This window comes from Idiotropiscis lumnitzeri, chromosome 14 (genome assembly GCF_059441095.1).
Source record: "Idiotropiscis lumnitzeri isolate Australia: NSW breed Sydney's pygmy pipehorse chromosome 14, RoL_Ilum_1.0, whole genome shotgun sequence".
Classification (NCBI taxonomy): Eukaryota; Metazoa; Chordata; class Actinopteri; order Syngnathiformes; family Syngnathidae; genus Idiotropiscis; species Idiotropiscis lumnitzeri.
The window spans coordinates 16,356,263-16,379,662 of NC_142404.1; the positions used below are offsets into that span (position 1 = coordinate 16,356,263).

A 23,400-nucleotide genomic window follows, 5' to 3' on the forward strand; every position below is an offset into this window, starting at 1 on the left:
CGACTATTAAATGATTGCGTTTTAATTGGATTTTTCTTTCACTTTTGTTCATACTTTTAAAAAAAAAAAGTTAGTTTTTCTCCCTGTCCCCCGTTTTTCATGGAAAACGCATGTCAAAATACAGAATTCCATCAAATCCAGCATTTATAAAAGATGTCTTATCATTGCTGCTTACGTCATAAACATTGATTTAAAAAAAAAAACTCATTCACTCCACTGTTTTAAGTGTCTCTTTTTATTGCCGATCCCAGTTTCAAAACATTTACTACGTTTTTCTTTTCAAATAATAACAGTAGCAGTAAAAAAAATAGACTTTTTTTTTTTAAACATCTGGCAATATGATGAATTTCATTTTTTTCAGTTTCTAGCAATGTTGAACGTCACAAAAATTGTGCTGGCAAATGAAATGACTTGTTGATATGTTCAGAATAGTCTGACGTAGCATTTGTCTTCATGGTCGAGGCACCAAACCCTATGTCGGGGCTGTTTCTGTGCAAACACTAACTTTCTACGTGGTAAAAGAGACACGTATGCTGACATCGTTATAATATGTGCTACTTTGGGCTAGCAAGTGGTGCAAAAACAATGACTATACAGATTAAAAAAAAATCAAAACCAAAAAACCCCACATGCTTTTATCTACAAATGATAGTGTCAAGAACAGTAGGTGCACACCAGTGACCCAAGTAATAATGCACATTGTATAAAGAGGATTATTACAGTATTATGGATACTGTAAACTGCAGTGCAATTGTCCATAACCCCTGAGTCTCACTTCAGAGAAGACAGGCATACAGCCAAGGGTACACAAACACTTCGCATACCTCCGTTTAAATGCTGTATGACACAAATACGTGCAAATAAATAAATAAATTAATTAATAAATACTTGGATGGGCTCAAGTATGTTGAGCCACTAATTCTGGTTTAATGTCTGTCATCCAAATAAATGTGAACCAAAATGAACCTTTTTTTTCTTCTTTTCCGTATTTGTGACTCATAGCACAGCATGCAAAGGTTTTGGTTCACGTGTTGTATGCTAAATATGAGGGAAAAAAAGTCTTTTGAATCCTGAGCCTGCAGGATAGTCGGATTTGATAAGCTCATCATGTCGCTGCATAAAGAACATATTGTTACGTTCAGATCCATCGGCTTAGTCACTAAAAAAGCGAGAATTTAGTTGGAAATGGTACAAAAAAAATAAATAAAGCACAACATTGTAATTGACCGGGATGCAAAAACACAAGTGTCATTGAATCCACTTACTTAGGAATAGATTCTTTAACATCAATTTATAATTCATATTTCGTCTAGAGTGCCTATAAAAAGTCTACACACCCTTGTTCGAATGACTGAATGTTTTTGCGATCTAAAGAAAGGAGACCTACATAGATCATTTCCAAACTTCCCCCTCCCAACGTTAATGTGACCACCTACCAGTACAACTGGTGGCAGGTGTGTGTCGACTCACATTTCACATTTGTTTGAATGTGACTGATTAATTTTCAACACAGCCACAGCCTTTTTGCAAAAGGGTGTGCACAATTGTGCAAACACATTATTTTTGTTATTTATACCGTCACTCGAAGACATTAAAACGATTCAAAACTATTTTCGAATTGGGTAACTCATTAATGGTGAAAAAAAAGACTTGCTCATTTCAAACCAGTTAGGCAATTAGATTTTCTTAACATTCATTTTTTTTTTTTTATAATACAACTTGGAGTGCATTATCTTTTGTAGAAAATCCTGCTAAATTCTCACGTGAACAGCTTGGAGGCGACTGCTGGTGAATATGTCATTCATCTTAATTACCGCATTTCAGTCCTATCCTACTAGCGTCTCCATTTATCAAGCAATAACATTTTATTGACCTTTACGGTTAAATCGCGAGCATATTTATAATGTAATTATAATGTATATATATATATATTTTTTGTCCCGACATACAGTAGTGTATGTGTGAGGTTTTGCATATACTGTAACGGACTGGCTATTAGTGGTCGATAGTGGCCTTGGTGGTGGTTTGCGCTCTCCAAGAGCATTTATATTGGAAATATCTACTAATGCCAGCGGTACTGCAATACTGCAAAAACAGTATTTTAATCCAAATGCATGAGGAAAAAAAAAACACGTTAAATATACTACCAACCAACTGCAAATCAAGAATATATATTTGTCTGTTGCAGCATGCTTATAAAAAGTGACTACGACTGTATGTATTTATTACAGCATTACGACCCAGAGGTTAGAAGACAAATGCTGAAAGGTTTATGGCCTTGGTAGCTCTGGGTCAGAGTCAGGTCTGTGGAGTCCAGTGGTGTTGAGGTTGCAGTCGGAAGGGGGCGAAGACGAGGACGATGTTGAAATGAGGATCAACGTTGACTGCTCATCCCGGGTAATCTCTTGTTGCGCTTGCTGCTGTTGTTGTGGTTCTGCTTGTCTTTGTAAAAGCAATGTTGAAAGGTTGTCCTCCACCGGCACCTTCAAGGTGGCCAAGCTCGGCACTGAGTCTTTGGATTCCCGAAAGGCCCTCTTCACTTTGTGGTTCGGGCCCTGCGTGAGAGGATGTGTGGGATGGAGGTTAACAATGCAATCGGAATGCGCGGAAGCCACGCCACGCTCGATACTCAAATACAACAATTATCGGTAGTCCTGGGGGCGGGGGGGACATTTTACACACACACATATCTGCTTACAGCCTTCGGTGGCTGGACTATATTTCACAGGGTTATCACCAGGCCTTTCCATAATGTGACAACGAGGCGCTCTAGAGCGGCCACAGAACAGTGTTTAACCTTTAGATGGGGGGAAAAGCCTGCATCATTATTGATGTAATTCAATGTCACACAATGTCAATATGAATTTATGACGCTATTGGATTTTAATCACTATGAACAAAAATATTTTGTGCCACCTCAGATTAAGTGAATGATTTTCATGAGTGATCTCAAAACAAGAAGTGCATCGATTTCAAAGGTTATCCAACCCAGGGAGGAGGCGGCGGTCAGTCAATCATCATCACGTTTGACTTTGACAGTCTTCACTTACTTGACTTTGCGTATGGCTGAAAAAATGGCTCGCCGTCAAGGCAGCGGGCTGAATCTTCACGGCAGATCCGTGGTACTCTGGACTGGCGGTCACAGTGCTGTAAGCTGGAGGACCTAACGCAGGCTGTCTCTGCAGCAGCTGCAGGATGGTCTGAATGTCGGATGTTAACTGAGACTCCAACCTGAAATGCAGCAAGGACCATCAGAGAGTGCAAACAGTGGTTCAACTGTCTCCCCAAATATTTGGCGTGTGTGTGCGTGTATGTGTTTTTGTGTGTCTTGTGCATTAGTAGTCGGCCAGGCGATCTGAGACTGCCTTGTTGAGTGTCACGGAGTTTAGATTCAGTGATTATCTTTTTTTAATTGAGCTGGGGAAGACAAATGTAGCAGTTGTTTGCAATTTGAAGTGAAACATCTACAACGTTTACCTTCCCCTGTCAGATGCAGTTTAGCTTGCCCATACGGTCCAATATAACCCAAACTTCATGTCTGTTTTTCATTTTATTGACAAGACAATAAAGAGACAGATTTGACATCTTGAAACTAGTAATAATACTTTTTAAATGACCATTACAAATGTAGTAATATATTCCGGTTGAGTCCCTTTTCCCTTCGTGATTGTCCGCCATATTTGATGTGGCAACGTCCCCCATAACAAACGTGCGTCAATTTCATAAAGCGACAACCTACAAAGTGGGGAACGTAAATGCCGCTTTTTTTTCTGCAATTCATATTCCCTTTATTTTTTTAGTCTACTACTTTCCATAGACTCTCAATAAAATTAAATAGTAACGTCCAACATCACAATAAACAAACCATAATCTTGAACGTGATCACCGTGGGTAGAATCATTTTGTTTATTAACCACTAGAGGGGGCTTTTGCGCCATAGCAGAGTCTTGTTATGGAAACTGAGCCAGTCAAGGATGGGTTTATTTTATTTATTTATTTTTACTAGAGGTGATAATTAGCTTATGTATGGGAGGTGTGAATCTCTTGTTTACTGCTACAGTAAAGTACACTATTTCCATGAATGTAACTATGACTACATTTAATCAGGACACCTTGTTTTATACCTCCAGCCGTAAATTCCCCCTTTAATTGCTGTATAGTAGTTTTGTGCAGAGTGAAATAATAAGTCATGTGCTTGTAGGTTGTCATCAATAATGGATACAATGCAATATTAAAAGCGCACTTTATGCTGTTTTTTTTGTTGACAAGAAACTCAAAAGCTCACCCAGGCAGCTCACATGAGGGGGAAAATGGAACTGATGGTAATGCAGCGTTTCACGTGACTTATTTGTGCGAAAATAAAATGAGCCAGACACATGGTGCTGATGCCGGTGTCATTCCCCAGCCAAAAATACCACCTGCTGTTCATTTATGCGTCACTCTCTAGCTGCCTGCTGGCTGCAGTTGTGTTGTTATAACTTTGCCTCTTCTGAAAATGATATCAAAACTACATCTGCTCACGCGTTAATATATGTGCTTGTCAGTATAAACAAATCTGCTACATCAATGCTTTATTGTATTTTGAATATGTTATGGTTACATCGCCCTAAATCCCACCTCCAGTGAATTTAGTCCAACAATATATCTTGCCAGGTAGATTTTCTTTGCCCGTCTTCTATATTTGTCTGAGCAAAATGAGATGAATCCTGGCAGGGATCTTAGTGTAAGTGCAGTTTACTTTTATTTGTGTGGGAGGTGACACTTCATTTTAAAGCACGCACTAATCATTAGCACCATGCAGTATATGAGCGGTTGGATTGGATTATAAATAAAAGTAATCATCACAATCTTTTTAAAGTTGTCTTTCAAGATGCGCTGGCCGTTTGCCTTATGCTTCATTTTGATTCTCTCCCAAAAACATTTACGGCCAATTAAAAGTGCTTTAAGATGCTCAAGCAGAATATTGCACTGATGCGGGTAAATAAAAAAAAATATGAGAACATCAGTGGTTCTCAAACTTTTTACTACCTTAAGAACAAATAGCTCTCCAAGTACCAACATCATGACCCACAACAACAGTGTAGTGAGTCGAAGCAGTCATCAAAAACCAGGCGGAAGTTTTATTCCCAAAAAGTACATGAAATAAAATAGGATCATTGTAACATTATGTGCAGTTTGGAATAATGGAAAAGAGAAAGACGCACAACTTTTCCTCACATGTATTTTCTTATTTTCGACTTACATATCATTTGTGGTCTGTTCAATTTTATCCAGGGATCACTTACAGGTGAGACATCATTTATTTGACATATTTGTCATTAATTTGACAATGAATTAGTCATCAGAGTTTTATTCTGCCCAATATCAGAATTGGCATCGGCCTAAAAACTGTCGGTCCCCATTTATTTTTTTACTTCCTCCATCCTGCTGGGTCGAATTAACTACGATTGGAATGGTGCAATAATAACGAGCAGTTGGGTTGTGATAAATGAATTGTTTTTGTTTTTTTGACCCAAACGTTTTTTCGTGTGTAGGCAGAATACTGACCCCTTAGTCTGAAAACAACTGTGCTAAAAAGTAAATGTTTTTATTCATGGTATGTTCGCCATTGGTCTGAGGAACAACCATGTGTTTGCTGACTCCTTCCTAAACCCCCCCCCCCCCCCAAAAAAAACCCATACCTGTTTAAATGTTCCTGGAGCTGATTTAAGCGCTGTTCCACCTCTCCGTAGGTAAGCTCGCTGGCCGAATTATCATCTCCTCTCAGTTCGTGGAAGTGTGCTGACTCATCCAGGTAGTCCGTCGGCTTCTTGCACACCCATTTATCACAACACAGATCTGCAGAGAGCGCAAAAAAGCAGCACACATTCTTTACACGTGTACACGTGAGGCAGAACAGCGTCGCCACAAAAAAGACAACAACAGAAAAAAAAAATGCTCGTTAAAATAGGCTGTCATTAATCTCAAAAGGATTGCTGAGTGTTGTATAATTCATCAGGCCTTTGTCCCGGCGGAATTACCAGAGTGCTGTTTTCAAGTGGCAAACGCAGGCCTGTTGTTATCGCAGCTGGACACCTGCTATCATTACGTTTGCTGTGCAATCATGTGTGTCAGGAGCCCTTCTTTTTTTTTTTTAGGGAAATACGGTTTGTTTATCTGTGGATGCAGCGAGCACGATGAGCCGTAAAGATACGAGGAAGCCCGTTGTCTGTCGCGTGTCCCTTTTCTGCGTGCTTTGTCCTCACATGGCCTCAGCATCCACTTATCGGGAGAACAAATGATCGTACGAGACGAAGTGTGGTCAATATAGGAAATGTTGGGCACTATCGCAGGGGTCCGCAATCCTGTTCCTCGAGGGCCGCTGTCCTGTTTTCCATCTCTCCCTGCACTTACGCACCTGATTGAAATGATCAGATAATCAGCAAGATCTGCAGAGGTTAGATCCTGATCCTGATCGTTTGAATCAGGTGTGTAGCTTAGCAATCTTTTCCTTATTTATCGCTTTTCAGCGGTTTGTGAAATTTGGTGAGCGGTTATAAAATCAAGTCGCAGAATCCCTGCCTGCGTTGCGTGCCGCGGTTGTTCCACTAAACGGGCCTCTCAAGCAGGCGTGGCTGGATATGCCAGCCTTTAAAAGGTACGCTCGTGATGCTCTCGTTTGTTGCAGCGCACCGTGGTGTCCAGTTACCGCTGCTATTTACAGCATCCCGGATCGTTAGCATTAGCGCGTGGCACTTGCCGCCTGTCCAAAGAGAAGACGCTACTGGGGAGTTTTAATGGCACGGCGCTGACACGCATGTTTACAGTCAACCACTTTCGTTGTGGAGGGGCCCATGACAGAACCACCCGAAATCGGTGGAAATACGCGAATATTTGCACATGGGCTTTGAATGTCTGGCTCACGCAACACTACCTCCATTTCAAGAAAGAGTCATTTTCAAGGGGAAAAAACGTGTTACCTTGAAAAGATGGACTTCTCCTCAAGCCGTTTGTGACCTCGTTGTGTCCGAGAAGATTAGAGTCGAGAGCGGGGCTGCTGGGTGTCGAGGGACCCCGCACTTCGGAACATCTCTTTAGGCACAGGTTGGACTCCCCCCCCCTTTCCAGTTGTGCGCCGACTTCGTTGTTTTCCACTGGGGCGCAGCAAATAACAATAGTTGTCCAGTCAGCATGATTGGGGATGTTGTTGTCGCCGTGTATTGATTTGCTTCGGAAGCCTCACCTTTGGGTGGCTCCGGTGTGAAGGAAATCCTTCTTTTAATACTCCTGGTGCACTCACCGTCCGAGTCGCAGCCCTCGGGAGTGGGAGGCTGAAATAATACAAATATTACCGTGCATGTTAAGATCTTTATCACTGTGGCTGTCATTTGTCTCCCAGAGTTGAAGACGAACGCGCAAAGAGCAAAAGCCACTAGAGCAAACAACTTTGCTTTAGCATTGTTTTTTTAATCGATTTATTTAACATTTGCACATCTTACAAAAATGTCACTTTTAAAATCAAATGCAACAGACCAATCTATAAACGAAATACACATCAAGTACGACATAAAATAGGAAAAAATAAATAATACAACCAACCTAAAACAATAATCATGCTGTAATTTGACTTTTTTTTCTGAAAACTTTTTTTTTTAAACGAAGGAATCAACACTTAAACACATGAACAATTTGGTCAAGGGGAACAGAAAACGTTACTTTAGCATTGTTAAATAAAGATGGGATTTAAAAAGGTCATCATGCTTGAATTGAATAAAAATATTTGACATGTAAACCCCAAAACATTTGCTCAATGAAAAGATGTAGGAATAGATAAAAAAAAAAAAAAAAAGTAATTGTTGTTCCTTTTAGGTCCTGTAGGCGCCGGCAGCGCGCTTCCAAACTGTTGCCGACTGTCAAAACAAATCAAGAAGGCGGCGGGCTAACAACAAAGCAATGTGCTTCTCTTAAATGCGTGCGCTTTCATCTGTGGATGAGACGCCGGCCGGCTCATGGAGACACGCAACTCCCTTCGTAACGAGACTTTGACGGCGGGACATCCAGTCCCTGCTTTGGCTGTACGAGATCGCTATCTGGCCCGAGCAAGTTTGTCCGCTTCACGAACCAGTTACTGCGACAAGTTCACATTGATTGACTGCCAACAGTCGACGCTATCATAAATTGAAGCATTTCGATTCAGAATCTTTTATCTGTATATATTTATATTTTGGGTGTGCATCATTCCAATAAAAGACGATTCGATGCAGATGTTAGTACATGGAGTGCGATTCGATTCAAGGACGTTACGATTCACAGCGGAGCGACTTAGTTCGATTCGGTACACTCACTTCAAAACCGATTTTTCCGATTCAAATCGAGTTTTCGTTACACCACTAATATTATTAACATTTAAAATCATTTGCAAGTTGCCATCGTAACATTATCTTTTTACCTTTGCAGACTCATCTCTGAGATTGAAGGTCAGCTCCAGGTTGGCAAAGAAGTAGTCGGCAAACTCTGGATACATGTCCAGCACCTCCAAAAGGTCCTCACGTTGGATGGTGCTCAGGTCGCAGTAACTCAGAGCCCGCACGTCAGCGTTGGACTTTCCAGGTTTGGCAAATAGATGGATCATTTCACCAAAGATGTCATTTTTTCCTGGTTTTGACAAACACACACACGGCCAATATGTGAGCTCTCTGTTTACAGTGCATGTGAATTTTTCCTCTACTATGAGAACTTAATCTTTTTTGTCAAATTTGCAATTACAGTAAGTGAAAGTCATTTTTTTTTTGTGAGTTCTTAAAACTGAACCCAGCGACCAGTGATGCTTGTGTAATTTCTGCCATTTCGTATTGCCACACGTTACCAAATCGAATATTGTAGAGTTACTATTCAGATATTAAATGTTACTTTTTGACAAATCTATAACTGTAGAATCGCTATCTTCAGGGAAGCAAACAATTGCCACAGGGATAGAGAAGTAAGAAACATGAGGCTCAAGTCATTATATAATTAGCAAATAATAATATAAAGGACGTAAAACAGTGTCATCTAGCTTTAAATAAAACAAAAAAAAAAAACAGATCACATTTGAAGACAAGTTCTATGTCGCAGTACGGGACATTCTCGCTTACAAAGTCCAATCAGGAATGCAACTAATGCAGGAGGTCTTTGAATTATTTTGGCTTTTCTGTTTCCAAAATCATCATTGACGCCTCTAAATTGTCCATAGGTGTGAATGTTCGTCTCAGATTGACTGGCAACCCGTCTGGGATGTACCTTGCTTCTCTTCCAAAGTCAGCTGACTTTAAGCTCCGGTGCACTTATGACCCTCGTAAGGACAAGCGCGATAGGAAAATGAGATGGATGGTAATGTACTCTGTAGTGCAACGAAGCAAAAAAGATACAGATCCAAGTCTTTTTAAACCTTTCCATTGAGTTAGTCCAAAATGATTTGTTGGGCTCACGCTTGAATGAGCTTGGGAAACTACCTAATGGTACAATTTATGCAACGGCGCCGAAGTTGATCGACCGTATAACGGTTCAGGCGCCGTGGTTGAAGATGTTATTATACACTTGCGCGGCGGGCACAATGTACGGACTTTTTTTTTTTTTGCTCGTTTGGCTGCAGGCGAGCCTCGTAGCTCATGTGTGGCATTGTGCAAAAATGCAGGAAGCAAAGAAATGGAGCAAAGCGCTGCTGATCAAGCATGTTGTCGGCATCACACTGATCAATTGGATCGGTGACATTTTTGGTGGGGAAGTTAATCATGAGTCCGTGTGATTCAGCGACCCATGCTTAAGCCTCATTGTGTCACGTTTGGCTTTGGAGCGCATTCATCTCACGGGAAAAGCATTTTTAATCCAAGCTCACCTGGCTTTGTTTTTTTTCATTATCGCAATGGGAAAATATGATAAATTCAGCGGAAAAGGAAATTGTTCACGACATATTGATATTTTTCGATAAAAATCCCCCTCATCTTCCTGGGCTGTCAAGAATGAGCCGAGAGTTGCCTGCGCTCTTTTAACAACCTTTTATGGATCCGCTTAATAGAAATGCCAATGCCTCGTTCTCGGAACCGAACGCCTCTGTTGGCCAGAGGGCACACGTGGCGAGGGCGCCGTCTTGTCAAAATGTGTTGACGGGAGGCGTTTTAAAAGCAGCAATTACATAAAAAAAATAAAAAAAAAAGCGCTGCTCTTTCTTCAGTTTGTCGAGAATTCAAATGGAAGCCTTTGTGATAATGTCACTGCATGCAATTTACATTAATGGTCGCATTTCACATAACACTCGCTTGACAATTTAATGGATCCAAACGTTACGAAAATGATAATACTGAACAAAGTTTTGCTTGAAATTCACACAGATATTAACTCTGTTTGTCAGTACAGGTGTGACTTTCAGTATAAAATTCCCGTTGTTGTCCTTATCAAATTTACTCGGTCCTCATGAAAATATAGCAGAATAAAGAAACGCTGACGTCATATTATAAGCGGCCAAACGAACACAATAAGTTCCTTGAAATGTGTTTCCTTTTTTAAAACTTTTATTTTTTCAAGTTTAATGATGCAAAATAATTTTTAGTTTTTTTTTTTTTTTTTGTCCACAACAAGTTATTCTATTGAAGTGCACATCACCATAGTGAACATTTTGCAGGTGTCTGGTGTTTCAGTGAAAATACGGCCAGTTGCTAAAACATTTAATCATTGGAGATTTACAGCGATGTTTTGTCATTTTATCATCTTATGAGTGTAAATGTGGATGCTGTCAAGCTTAAAAGGTCCAGTTATATCAATCGTTATAAAAACCTTTCAGAAATTCAAAATATAATTTTTTAACAGTACACCGTCAGCTGAAATGCGTTGCTAATTGAAGGTCCACCACAAACTCATTAAATGCTAACCTTAAGCAAAAATGTCCACCCTGTCCACAAACTCACATGTGTGCTTGCAATTTATTAAAAAAAATAAAGAAAAAATAAATAAAGTAAGCCATTCACACCCGCATTCACGCAGGAAGGCATGAGCTGAAATTCGAACGGTGACGCAGACGTGCTAACCACTAACGCACGATGCTACCCAATAAGAAACGTTTGCTTTTTGAATGAGACTGTCACTCCAAATGTTTGTGTGAATGACGGCTCGAGCTCTTGTATGGGATTTCACCAGATTATGCCGCTATTACATAACGTGGCCAGTGAGTTAATCAGAAACGTGGACGTCTGCCAATGCATCCCCGGATGCACATGCACCGTGAAATGTCAACATGTCAACTAAAAACAGTGATTTTTAGCTGGGATGTGACAAAAAGTCTTAAGTGTCTATTACTGCGTAATAACACAACACTGGATCATTTTGTTGAGAATAAAGTTAAAAAAAGGGTTCACAAGAGATGCAATTTACCCAGGATGGCGACCACAATGTCGTCTTTCAGGATCTCAATAGACCCGCGGGATAGGAAGTAGAGGGCAGTGAGTACATCGCCGCTGTGGACCAAAGTGTCTCCAGGAGGGGCGTGAGTGGTCTTGAAGTGCATCGCCAAGGCCCTCAGGCAGCCTTTGGTGGCTCCTTGGAACACTTTGCAATTGTGAAGGAGATTATTGTTGAGATGAAGACAGATATCTGCCTGCAGGCACTCCGGAAAACCTTTGAGCACCTATTGGGGAGGGAGAGTAAATCCAATCAACCGATATCCTGCGTCAAGTGTTTTTGAAATTTCAAGTGAGAAGAATTTGAAGTCGGAATATTGTATGGCATCGTCACCAACGTGGTGCAGACGGTCAGTGTCTTAACATTCATTATTCAAAAATAACATGAAATTAAAGGCTATTTAAGCACATTTGTGCCGTCAGAAGTGTGTATGCAAGTGGTAAGCTTTCACATTAATCGGTAATCAGAGGTTTTTAACCCTACCTGTATGACATCCAATCACAATCAACGTTCAGTGAGCCTAACATGAATGTTTTAGAATGTGGGAAGCCGCAATAATATTCAGAGAAAACCCACGCATGTACGGGCGAACATGCTAACTCACACAGAGTTGAGCCCCAAATTGTGAGGCAGGCATGTCGTCATGTCGCATTCGTGTAGCATAACATACGTAAATGTTAAAGTCGCTATAAAGTGCAAATAGGTCTTCTTAATTTGAAACCCCACCAAAAAGAGTGTCGTTAAAAACACAGCCTAATTTGAATGACTACAAAAAATGGCTAAATATGTAAAACAAGGCTTTAAGAGTGTAAAAAAAAACAAAATGCTTGAAAACACGCCATCAAAGCCTTATTCTTATGCCGACACATCCCGACATGTTTGACTCGTGAAAATATATCTGCTTAAATCCCCTGGTGGCTGCAATATATCCCAGCCGGTTGTTGTGGCAAAAGGCGTTAGCCACTAGCTAGCATGCAAGCTAAAAAGCGCTAAAGAGAGGCACTGAGTTTATGATTTTTTTAGCTGTTTGGTCATTCAAAAACAAACTAAATTTTCTGCTTTATATTTCTGTGTTGTTTAAATTCAATCCAAATATTCTGCATGAAGATTGTTTTTGTTTGCACATTAGTATGAATCCTTGACTCGTGGAACATCCATTGAATAATCTCAACGGATATAGATAGATACAAGAAGGCGCTTGAGCGCAACGGGCAAAACTCGTTTCTATACCACAGCGATGGGGGTTGGGGATGTTTATTTCAAATCGCGCTGACACTCTGACCCAATTGGCTGTTGAATTGGACAAGATAATAAAATGGAATACGCACCTCCTGCTCTTGCCAAAGAAAAGTCCACAATGCAAAGCAGACAAAAGAGAAAACACTTGGCCTTTAGATTTATGCAGAAAACGTGCCGAATGGATTTGCATTTCTTTATTTACCGTGTTCATGTCAATGCCGTTGGTGTAGGCCCAGGAGTGCTGGAAATACTCCTCCAGCCTCTGCCTCAGCGGGTTGGGTATCTGATGAAAACGGATGAACTCTTTGACCCGTAACATTTGCGCGTGGTAGCGTGCCGTACCCGAGTACAACCTCTGGATGATGGCCGAGACGTTCCCAAAGATGCTGGCGTACATCAGGGCTGCAATACACACGGAGCGTTTCGTGAAGTGTAAATGGCAACCTCTTATCGGGATGCCCAAGGATGCTGTCGAGTGTATGTACTCACATCCGATCAGCATGACGCAAATCGAAAAGATCTTCTCCGAGTTTGTGTTTGGCGAAACGTTGCCGAATCCCACGCTGGTTAGACTGCTGAAGGTGAAGTAAAGTGCGGTGACGTACTTGTCCTTGATGGAAGGACCCGAGTTGGGATCGCTGTAGTTGTATTTCTTCCCGATGGACACGCCCAGATTGTCCAGCCAGCCGATCTTGTGCTCCAAGTAAGGCTTTTCCACGTTGCCAATGGCGTACCAAATGCAGGCCAGCCAGTGGGCGATGAGGGCAAAGATGCACATTAAGAGCATCAGCACGGCGGCGCCGTACTCCGAGTAGCGGTCGAGCTTCCTGGCGACTCGTACCAGACGAAGCAGCCTCGCCGTCTTCAGCAGGCCAATCAGAGTGGTCGTCTGAACACACGTGGAGGGTTGCCGTTTAGTTGGATTTTGTAAAAAGCTGTGCTGAAGACTTTCGAAAGCCGAAATGGAGGTCAATGAAAGTGTGCACAATTCAGGAAATTACAAAAATGACAGGAAAACCGGGATACGTGGAAGAGCACGTCATTGTTCGGCCTACCGCTATACAACAATGGCCGAAAATATTGAAATCAATAATTTTTCTCCAATCTCCTGTGGCATGCCCGGTGAGCTATCATGGCACACAAATGTGCTCCAGCGTACTAGTTGCAATCATTAATAAATACTCTGGACTCTATTTTCATTGACAGTACATGCAGAAATGCAGTAAATGGAGTACATCAGGTCTCCAGATATTTTCAAGTTGGAAGCGCTTCTCACGAGCTCATTCTGTAATTAATGAGTGCCACGACGCATTGTTGTCTGTTGACACGCGGGAAAAACGCTCCGGTTACGCAAATTGGTGCTACATTTGAAGGAAATGAGAGGAATCGCTTAGATTGGCGGCGATTGGCGTCAGCTGTGTTCACGCCATCAACGGCGCAAACCGACTTTTTTTTTTTAATTAAACACGCTTCTGTGCAGATGTACGCCGCGTGACATTCCGGATTTGCGCCGGCGACGAAAACAAATCCCACAACAATCAACACTTTTTTTTTTTCAAAAGTGTTCATTTTACTCATTCAAATCGACACACGCTTCTGTCCTCATGTCATGTTTGAATGATTTGTGAATGGGAGTAAATAAAATGAAATTCACATTAACCAACAATATTGCTTTTATGATATTAGAAAATAAAAAAGTATAATTTTTTTTTTCATTGCCACGATAATGACACGTCTTACATAATCTCTAACGGCATGACAATTTATTGTTCTTACTAAAAGATCCTTCACTCGATTAGACAATTGTACAATTTCCGATAGAAAAATTGAAGCCGCAGTAAGCCATCCAATTATTAAACAAAACTTTTTCCAGCTCTGCAGCCACACGTGAGCTTTGCAGATCTCTCGACTGCTGACAACGAAGAAAACGTTACTTAGCAATGTAGTGCGAGGCGATGCATGTACAGGATGTAAACTGTTGCTCTTCTAATAATGTCACCAGGTTCCACGATGTGCTGACGCCTGAAAAGCCCTTCCCCAAGAGGGCCAATAAACAACGGAAACGAGGCGACGGCACAGTTCCTCACCGTGCCACAATCTATTCGTTTTGCTGCTCTTCATTGAGCTGACTTTTGTTGTGCAATGAGTAGTAATGCAAAGCAAGCATTACAGAATTGTGTATAGCCATTATGCAGAATTGCAACAAACATATCGTGCGAGTTAATTCCAAGAAATGCAGCCAGGGCGATTGTGGTTCTGCAAAACAAAATTATACTGAGCTTATTTCATATTTCTAAACTAACGTGAAATACAGCCAACGTACGATATCGTATGTGCACCGCAACGGATCGTGACCAGAATTTGTGTGCCTTTGGAATGACAGCTATACATTTTGAGTTGAACGCATAAGCCACGCCAGATGTAACGAGAGTTCATTCATATTTATCTGCGCAAGGATTACATCATGTCGATGCGGAAGAGCTCCTCACTTTCTTTGTATACGTCCAAAGAAGCAAAACATAAACAGCTTTCTACATCTGTTCTCGATAGAGCTTGTCCTCATTAGAGGCAGACAGTCGAGCCCAGATGGCTTTGGGCAAGACGCACAGATACCCACGACCAAGGTTGTTTCAGATAATGACAAGTAAAGAATGCTTTTACAAAAAAATTAAAAGTAACAGACGACGTCTTACGTTTATAAAAAATAACTAAAACTAATTGTAATTGTGGCAAAAATTTCCTTTTATGTTTTGCCAATTAATATCATACATATGTCCATCCAGAGGAAAGAAGGTTTGAGAATTGCTATTTACTTTATTACTCAATACATTTTTTCCCTTTTTTTTAACCACTCAACAGATACTCAATATTTTCAAATAAATAAATAAATAATTAAAACTAATACTAAAACTAAACAAAACCGACACCTTTTTGAATACATAAGAACTAATAAACTAACTAACCTGCTCTAAAAACAAATTAAAAGTAACTGAATGCAGAAAAGCAAAAGTCAAAACAAAATAAAAAATAACTAATAATGAAAAAAAATCCACTATAACTATTATAAGTGTGTTTAATAAAAACACATTCATACCCAATCCAAAAATCAAAATCAAAATGTCTCTTCATATATATATATATATATATATATATATATATATATATATATTATTATGATTTTTCTTTTCACTATTTGTGGCATGGCTCGGTCCCACACGAATATCACGACGTTCCAGAAACGTGCGTGAGTGTGAATGTCAGCCGGGAAGGGCTCCAGCTCACCCGTGCCCCGAGTGAGGATAAGCTGTATAGAAAATGGATCGCCGGATGAAAACACCCACCATATAATCTGTTTGCATTAAAAGAAATGATTCGTCTCCCGCCGCCGCCGCGTTCTGCTTATTTCCAAAACGAACATTCCATTTTCTTTCGGTGGGTAAGTCAAACACTGCGATTGAGATTTAAGGAGACTCGCGTAGCTGACTCAGCAGTAACAGCGGCGGCGGTGGTCCAAAAAAAAAAAAGATGATTATGGTTTATAATCAGGAGCTTTTCCAGTGTAATGGAGTGCCTACAAAGCACGATCAAGCACTGAAGTGCCATCAAACAAGCCGGCGAGCCTGGCAGCTAGCCTACCAATGACTATCTAACATCTGCATGTAAGCCGTGCACACGGCGCTGTTGGCCCCCTTGTCACATAAATGCATCAATGATTGCCATTTGGTAAGCCATTAATCCTAGTAAATGGATTCTAGAATGAGGACCATTCAAAAAAAAAAAAACATGCAATTTAAAGTAATCCTTCCATAGCTGAGACAGAAAGACTTAGGCTTTAAGTAGTGGCCTGGGTGCCCAAGTCTGGACTCAATAAAGAGATGACGGCGACTCGTTGAGTCATGTTGGACTCCCTTCGGAAAAAGGTTAAAAAAAAGAGAGAGAGAAAGAAAGAGATAACAAACCTCATCTGATCCTGAGCCGAAGATAAGCAGGTCAAAGGGAATGGCCGCCACCATGTCGATTAGGAACCAGCCTTTAAAGTAATGGATGGCGATCTTGGCCGCGTGGCTGACCACCTCCTCGTTCTGGTTCACGTACGTGGTCCTGAAGTTGATGAGGATGTCGATGATGAACATGATGTCCACGATGAGGTCCACCACGTTGAGAGGGCTGCACGAGTAGCCGCATTCACGCCTCCTCTGCTCCTCTTGGTCGTTGAGAAGGAAGGCGGCCGAGTAAGGCGTCAGGATGGCCGTGTAGATGACCAGCAGCAAGATCAGCCAGTCCCACACCGCTTTGAACGGGCTGTAATGCAGAATGGTGAACTTGTCGATGCGGTTCGTCTGCAGCTTGTACTCTGGCAGAACGTCGGCACCCAGTGACAAGACCTGGAGGAGACAAAAAAAAAGTTTTTTTGTGGTATAGAAATCCCCCGTTTAATTTTTAAGGTCTTTAAACACACTTTGAAACGATTCTAAATCAATTAAAAAAACATAATATATTGACGTAATATATTGAGTGAGAACAAATTATACATTTTTTCAAGCTATCAAACTCATCATCTCAAAATAGATCCTCAATCATGCCCAAAGTTAAGATAAAATGAACCCAGAGCCGTCGTATTCTGTCGGCGTAAAATGCAGGATGAAAGAGGATTGAGTCATTCATTGTCTTTTCTGATCTCTTCAGCAAAAATGAAGCTGCGCTTGAAGCTAATTTTATTCTCAATAAAAATTGGACTTTGTTCTCGAAAGAAAATATGCATTTTAACGGTGTTCATGTCAAATGATTAAAAAAATAAGTAAAAAATAGAACCCTGATTTTACTCAGATTTCTACGACTACGTCGCAATCATCGAAGCATTTAATCATCTTATTAGATTTGCATGCGGATGTCATTTGTACCTTTCTTCCATATGACATAATTTATAAATGTAACATAAAATTGCAAGCTTTGGTACTTTTGTTTGGCCTAATTGTCCTCCCTCAGAGGTTCTGACAAAAAGATCAATGGTGGAAACCCAATGTGAGTGATGAAGCCTTCTGTGCAGCCGTCCACATTAGCGACACACAATGGGCTGACTTGGAAACGACTACGGGCGCTCCCTCCCGCTCGACGTGCTCCACAATCCCAAAACAATTAGCGATGAAGGCGGAATGTTGGTTGCGGCTGCACAACACGACACTGACATTTAGATCCCGTGTGTTTTGCACTCGCGGTGATATTCACTCTCACAACTGCCACCCAATCAGCTGGCTCCAAATAATTCACCCAACCTTGCGAGAAAATAGCTCAAAATCCACAGCTACCTAACGAGTGGGTTAGGAAAACAATCCAGCATTTTTTTAATTATTTTTTTTATCGTGTAGCCTGTGAGAGCGAGCACTAAAACTAAGCAAACATTAGTTTTAATTTCCCCACACGAATACATTCTGACTGGATCGTAAATTATTCAGTGTCCTGAGCCGTCTCCTGTTTTTGGTCTAATAAGCCGTGGATGACAAAGACTCTCCTGCGCCATGAAAAAAAAAAAAATGAATGTGCAAAAGTGAAGCTGTGGGCAACGGTGGGGTCTTTCTAGTCACTGCACATTCCCCTACAGTACGCTCAAGCCATGAATTATCCAAGAGGAAGACTCAGCGCTCATGTCTCGGTGGCGTCTCCTAACACTAAACTAAGGTCAGCGGGGAGGAAGTGCGTTTAATCACGATGATGGTTTTGTTCATTTATAGATGAGGGATGCTTGTTGTTTGAATATGAACACTTTCCCCTGCTGAGACCGGTCGTGGCATTCCGAGCAGGATTACGTCGCTGCTGGCCCAAAGTGTACCGTTGGGGGAATAATCACGCTGGTCGGCAACAAAATTTAACCGGAGATGGCTTTATGTGTCACTAAAAGTATTTTTGAGGCAGATGTAAAAAAAAATGTCTTGATTTTTATTTTGAGCATATCAGGTTTTAGTTATGTAGATTTTTTTATGTTTTGAAGTTTGCCCTTCAAAAGCTTGCGCAATACAAATGTTACCTTTACTTTGTGTTGTCATTTAATAGCTATGGCACATCAGAAAAAAAATCCACCTGTTGCCGAATCTTTAATTAAAAAAAATACTAAATTTATCTTATTATTTTTATTATCGTCATGATACGTACTGAAAAAGTCTCTCGCATGCCCAAAAATCTTATGTAACACGGAACTCTCACACTCTCCAAAAAGTCTCCCAAAACCCAAATTTCTCAAGCCGTTAAAAATTTAAGTGCACACCAAAAATAAAAACCCCTCTCTCACTCTAGAAAAAAGACCAACACCCACCAAAAACTCTCAGCCAACAAAAAACTTGCATACACACCAAAAAAAAACTATTACAAACATCTACTTACTCACTCACTTAAAAAACTCACGCACCAAAAAAACCTCTTATTCTAAGAAAGCCTCCAACACTCAAAAAAACTGAGCCAACAAAAAAATTCTAACCAACCAAAAAACTCTCATGCTCAAAAAAATATGTTACAAAGAACTCTCTCACAAACCCCCAAAATCTCTCAAAATCCCAAATTTATCAATCACTAAAAAATTTTAGTGCGCGCCAAAAAAAAAACTCTCACACAAAATCTCTCACATTCCCCAAAACCATACAAATAAGAATCTCCATTAGCAAAAAAAAATATAAAACTCATGAGTAAGCTTATCAAACCCAACCAGTCTCCCTCACACAAAAAAACTCTCACACCTCTCACACCTATACACAAACACACGCACACACACATGCAGACACACATGCAGACACACATTTCACTCAATACGACAAAATAATAATTTGTCATATTGTATGTTTTTTTTTTTAAATGTTATTCTGTTCAATTAAAAAGCATAGAAACTAGAGGCTCTTCATTTTTTTCACAACAGGAAACTTACAAATTCAGCAAGAATGTCCAACAAGTTAGATGTCCTTCCATAAATCCCGGCTGCCCGTGGGCTTGCGCTTTAGCTTGCAAGTCAATTATTATCATTTTTATTTTTTATTTTTTGTCTATTAACCTCACCTAAAGCAATAAACTGAGATGAGAATTAGAGTTTAAAAAAAACAAAAAGTTTTTTTCAACTCATTATTATTCCTGTGCTTTCCAGGAACGACCTCTCTCTCTTTGTGAATGTCAGAGCTCCACCGTTGGGGCTTTGGCAGCTTCCCAAGCCCACAAACAAAGCGCCGCTAAGCCAGAGGCCCTGACTTTTTCCAGAAAATCTCTGAATTACCATGGAAGAGCTTTTCAAATAAAGGATCACTCGGGTGGTGTTGATGTGTGGCCGTCCAAAATGATGCATCATGAATGGCTCACCTGCGTCACTTTTTCTGTGACGTTGTGTGTCCTGTCTTTGACCTTTGGCGCGATGATCGTTTTCTCCGATGTCGGAGGAGAGTGAGTCTTCTTGTCGTTTCCTTCCGAGAAGGTGAGCGCGATCAGCGGGATCTTGTTGATGGTGCTGTACTTGTTGATGTTGGAATCGGACGTGGAGCCGAGCAGGCTGGACTTGACGTGGTTGAATGGACCTGCAGATCAAAAGAAGAAAAAAATATATTTGTAGATTGTATGCGTTAGGGTTAGTTAGTTAGTGAAATTTGTTGTGGGTCAAACTGACTCTCTCTGTCTCTACGCATATTTAATTTTTTTATTCTATATATTTTTTTTAATCTTAATTTGATTTAAGATGCCGCCGGCTTTATTCATTTTCCTTTTTGTTGAGGAGAAAAAAGGAATATGCATTTATTCAATTTTCTTTTCCATTCTTGACACTTAATTCAACCTGTCGAGATCCAATTGATTTCTTATTAGTTTTATTGTAATCAACTAAAAATGATTAATAGGTTTAAGACACTTTTGGGTAATTAAATATGGCCTGGGTCAAACTGACCCAGAGATCTTATTTATATTCCTGTGAAACAAAAAAAAAATAGGATTTTATTCTATTTCGGGTCGGTTATAAAAAAAATAAATTCCTTTAAAAAATTATGATTTTAATATTTTAATGTGCATTGTGTTTAATATTATTGGTTGCTAACACACCAGGTCAGATTGACCCGAGTGCACATAGCAGGAGGGTTTAATTATCATTAGGTCGTGCGACTATTACTCGACAGACAGTATTACTCGAGTATTTGAATGGGCAACTCTAATATTTTAATAAATTTTTTTGTGTGTGAATGGACACAACGGGAATGAACCAATGTTTCCATTGCGTGAATAGCTCCCATACCTTCATTTGTATGACGGTCCCTAAATATGCTTTTGGAACTGGAACTGTAGCCTTCAATCTCATGGACAGAGGACGCCCGCCTCATGCTGGTGACGCTTCCTCTCGGGAAGGTATTGGACAAGGACGTCGAGGACTGATGCACCTCTGTCTGGTAAATCTTCTCCCACAGCAGTTTGGGGGACGAATGGTCGAGTGGTTCCGGGGCCACGCTGGCCTGGGAGGAGTGGTGGCTGGAGCTGATGAGGGCGTGGGTGTCGTTGGCCTCCATAGGACTGCAGATGCTCTTGGTGGGTGAGGGGAAACTCTGCAGGGCAACCGAGTCCTCGTTGTCTTTGGGCGAGTCCACCGTCACAGCATCTGGGTCCTCTTGTGGAAGCGATTGCTTGTTGGTATTCATCAGGCTCAAGGCAGCCTGGCGGAAGCGGAAAAATCGACTCCCTAAAAATGGGCAGGAAGTGTTACGTTACAAGGCGCTGGAGTAACTCCATTTTAATCCAGGGAAGCGAAACTGACACTAAGAAATTTTGTGTTTATGAGCACACGATATGAAAGATATTACATTGTTTACATTTTGGATGAGGCAGTTAACAAAGCAAAATTCAAGTACAATCATGCGGCGTAGGGACTGAGCTTTTTACTTTTATCATGCTGAGTGAAGTCAGTTATGTGAATTTTGTGAGCTCTTCTAAGTGAAACGTTTTCCTCATTAACAATAGAATAGTACGAGGATGAAAGTCAACCCTTGTGTGGCGCCCCTCTCTCAGCATCCTCCTTCCATACATAAATAATAACTTTCCATCTGTTTCTAGAACCTAAGCGCGCTGATGTCACCAGCCCTGAGAGCGTCTAACAGAGCTCGGAAACTCCTGGTGAGAGACTTATCGATTTTCAAGTCTGTGCACCGGTCATGACTACTTTGCATTCTTTAATGGCGGGTTTTGAAGGAACTCGGCAAAGTCATTTGATGTTGAGCTTCATCTCTCAGCTTCATTGTGTGTTTTTGCCCAGCCATTTCCTATTGGCTATTTTTTGACGAAGATGTGCTACTTTCAATGTTTTGACATGACAACGTCACCAGAACGCTAACGGCTTCAATAATCCTCCACAAAATACAGTTTTAATCCTGTAGTAATTTTGAGGAACTTGGAAACGCACATTTATAGTTAGCTGGAACAATAGTTAGCTAGCTAGCTATCCAAATAATCATCTTGCTATCTATCTAGCTCTTGCAAGCTCAGAGCTATAGTTTAAAAGATAGCTAGCTATAATCTCTCTCTCTATCCATAACAATTATGTCAACTTTCATGTAATCAATCAACTTTGACTCAACTTCCATTACATTATCATTGACAACAAAACTATTCATTCGTGTTTCAACCCCTAGCATCGTATAGAATGAACCTTGGACCCCAAAAATATAGTTTTGAATATTGAAGAAATTTCTGAGGAACTTGGAAATGTTGGCATATTTATATTTGATTAAATATACGGAATAGAACGATAGCTACTTCGCTTGATAGCTTAATTTTCAAGTTATCTCGCTCTAGCTAGCACAGACCTATTCCTTAAAAGCTAGCTAGCTAGCTCTCCATCCATCCAAGCGAATAGACTCTATAGGTGCTGCTATTCAGATCTGCAACTCAATTTGAAAAGGCTCAGCAGTGTGAACAATTGCGTCCCTGATCTGAGGTAATTACGGTAAAAAAAAAACTTCTATGATGGAATTTACTGCGCATTGAGGCGGAAAAGAAGTCATCTTTTCGGCAGACGCTCATTTCTTTATGTGTTTCTGAATGAGCAATTAATTGCCTAAGCGTCAAATTAACGTTTGCCTTTAAATCTGCCGTTTTACTTTTATTTTATAATGCAATATATAACAAAAACAAAAGCTTTATGATGCAGTTTAGTACACCCAATGGATGTTCAATCAGTACGCCAATATCATCTTTACTTCTGATTTTGCACGTTCCTATCCTTAATGTTCCCATATGCTGCCGTTCAGAGAAAGTATGCGAAGTGATTGTAATGTTAGGGAACAACGTTAATATGCAATTCCAAAGACACCTTCAGTGGAAGCTCAACGCATCAGATCGCATCAGAAGGCATCCCATCATCAACCCACCGATCCCCTTCGCTGAAGTGCGCTCACAAGCAATCAAATGCGATTAGTCATGTTAGCTTTGCGTGCGCCAACATGCGCGCGTGCACGCAGATTTACATTCACAAGGCACAGCACAAACTGAATGCCAAGGGAGTTCGCGCTGAATGAGGACGACGGCTGAGATTCAGTCAGAGACAAGATGCTGAAGGAAAGGAGATCATTGGTCGTTAAACCTCTTGACATACCCCCAAAAATTCATAAATACAAATAAACGAGCGCTATAGAAGCTCTCGAAAGACGTATATGTACAGATGGTATCATTAAGAAAAGCAAGATTTAGCTATATAAGCACAACATTTCCTCCCCTGTGTGCACACTTTGCATCTTTTCTATGCAACATTCG

At 40.6% G+C, this 23,400-nt stretch overlaps 1 protein-coding gene and 1 long non-coding RNA gene across 2 annotated transcripts in view; one reads left to right on the top strand and one right to left on the bottom strand.

Annotated features, from left to right (window-relative positions):
• Nucleotides 1–212: 212 nt before the first annotated feature.
• Nucleotides 213–23,400, bottom strand: part of kcnh7b (potassium channel, voltage gated eag related subfamily H, member 7b) — a 34,125-nt gene continuing 10,937 nt past the window's right edge. Inside the window, exons 4-15 of the mRNA XM_088315814.1 lie at nucleotides 20,897–21,334; nucleotides 19,981–20,192; nucleotides 16,608–17,033; nucleotides 13,138–13,537; nucleotides 12,850–13,050; nucleotides 11,383–11,637; nucleotides 8,429–8,634; nucleotides 7,223–7,310; nucleotides 6,960–7,133; nucleotides 5,682–5,838; nucleotides 3,051–3,231; nucleotides 213–2,555 (exon numbers count right to left, since the gene is read on the bottom strand). Coding sequence (XP_088171940.1) covers nucleotides 2,271–2,555; nucleotides 3,051–3,231; nucleotides 5,682–5,838; nucleotides 6,960–7,133; nucleotides 7,223–7,310; nucleotides 8,429–8,634; nucleotides 11,383–11,637; nucleotides 12,850–13,050; nucleotides 13,138–13,537; nucleotides 16,608–17,033; nucleotides 19,981–20,192; nucleotides 20,897–21,334 — 3,023 coding nt within the window. The 3' untranslated portion in view covers nucleotides 213–2,270. The remainder of the gene's footprint in view (nucleotides 2,556–3,050; nucleotides 3,232–5,681; nucleotides 5,839–6,959; nucleotides 7,134–7,222; nucleotides 7,311–8,428; nucleotides 8,635–11,382; nucleotides 11,638–12,849; nucleotides 13,051–13,137; nucleotides 13,538–16,607; nucleotides 17,034–19,980; nucleotides 20,193–20,896; nucleotides 21,335–23,400) is intronic.
• LOC148323723 (uncharacterized) overlaps nucleotides 19,962–23,400 on the top strand; it is a 41,677-nt gene continuing 38,238 nt past the window's right edge. The window contains exons 1-2 of the long non-coding RNA XR_015846558.1: nucleotides 19,962–20,092; nucleotides 21,706–21,765. This is a non-coding gene — a long non-coding RNA (uncharacterized LOC148323723). The remainder of the gene's footprint in view (nucleotides 20,093–21,705; nucleotides 21,766–23,400) is intronic.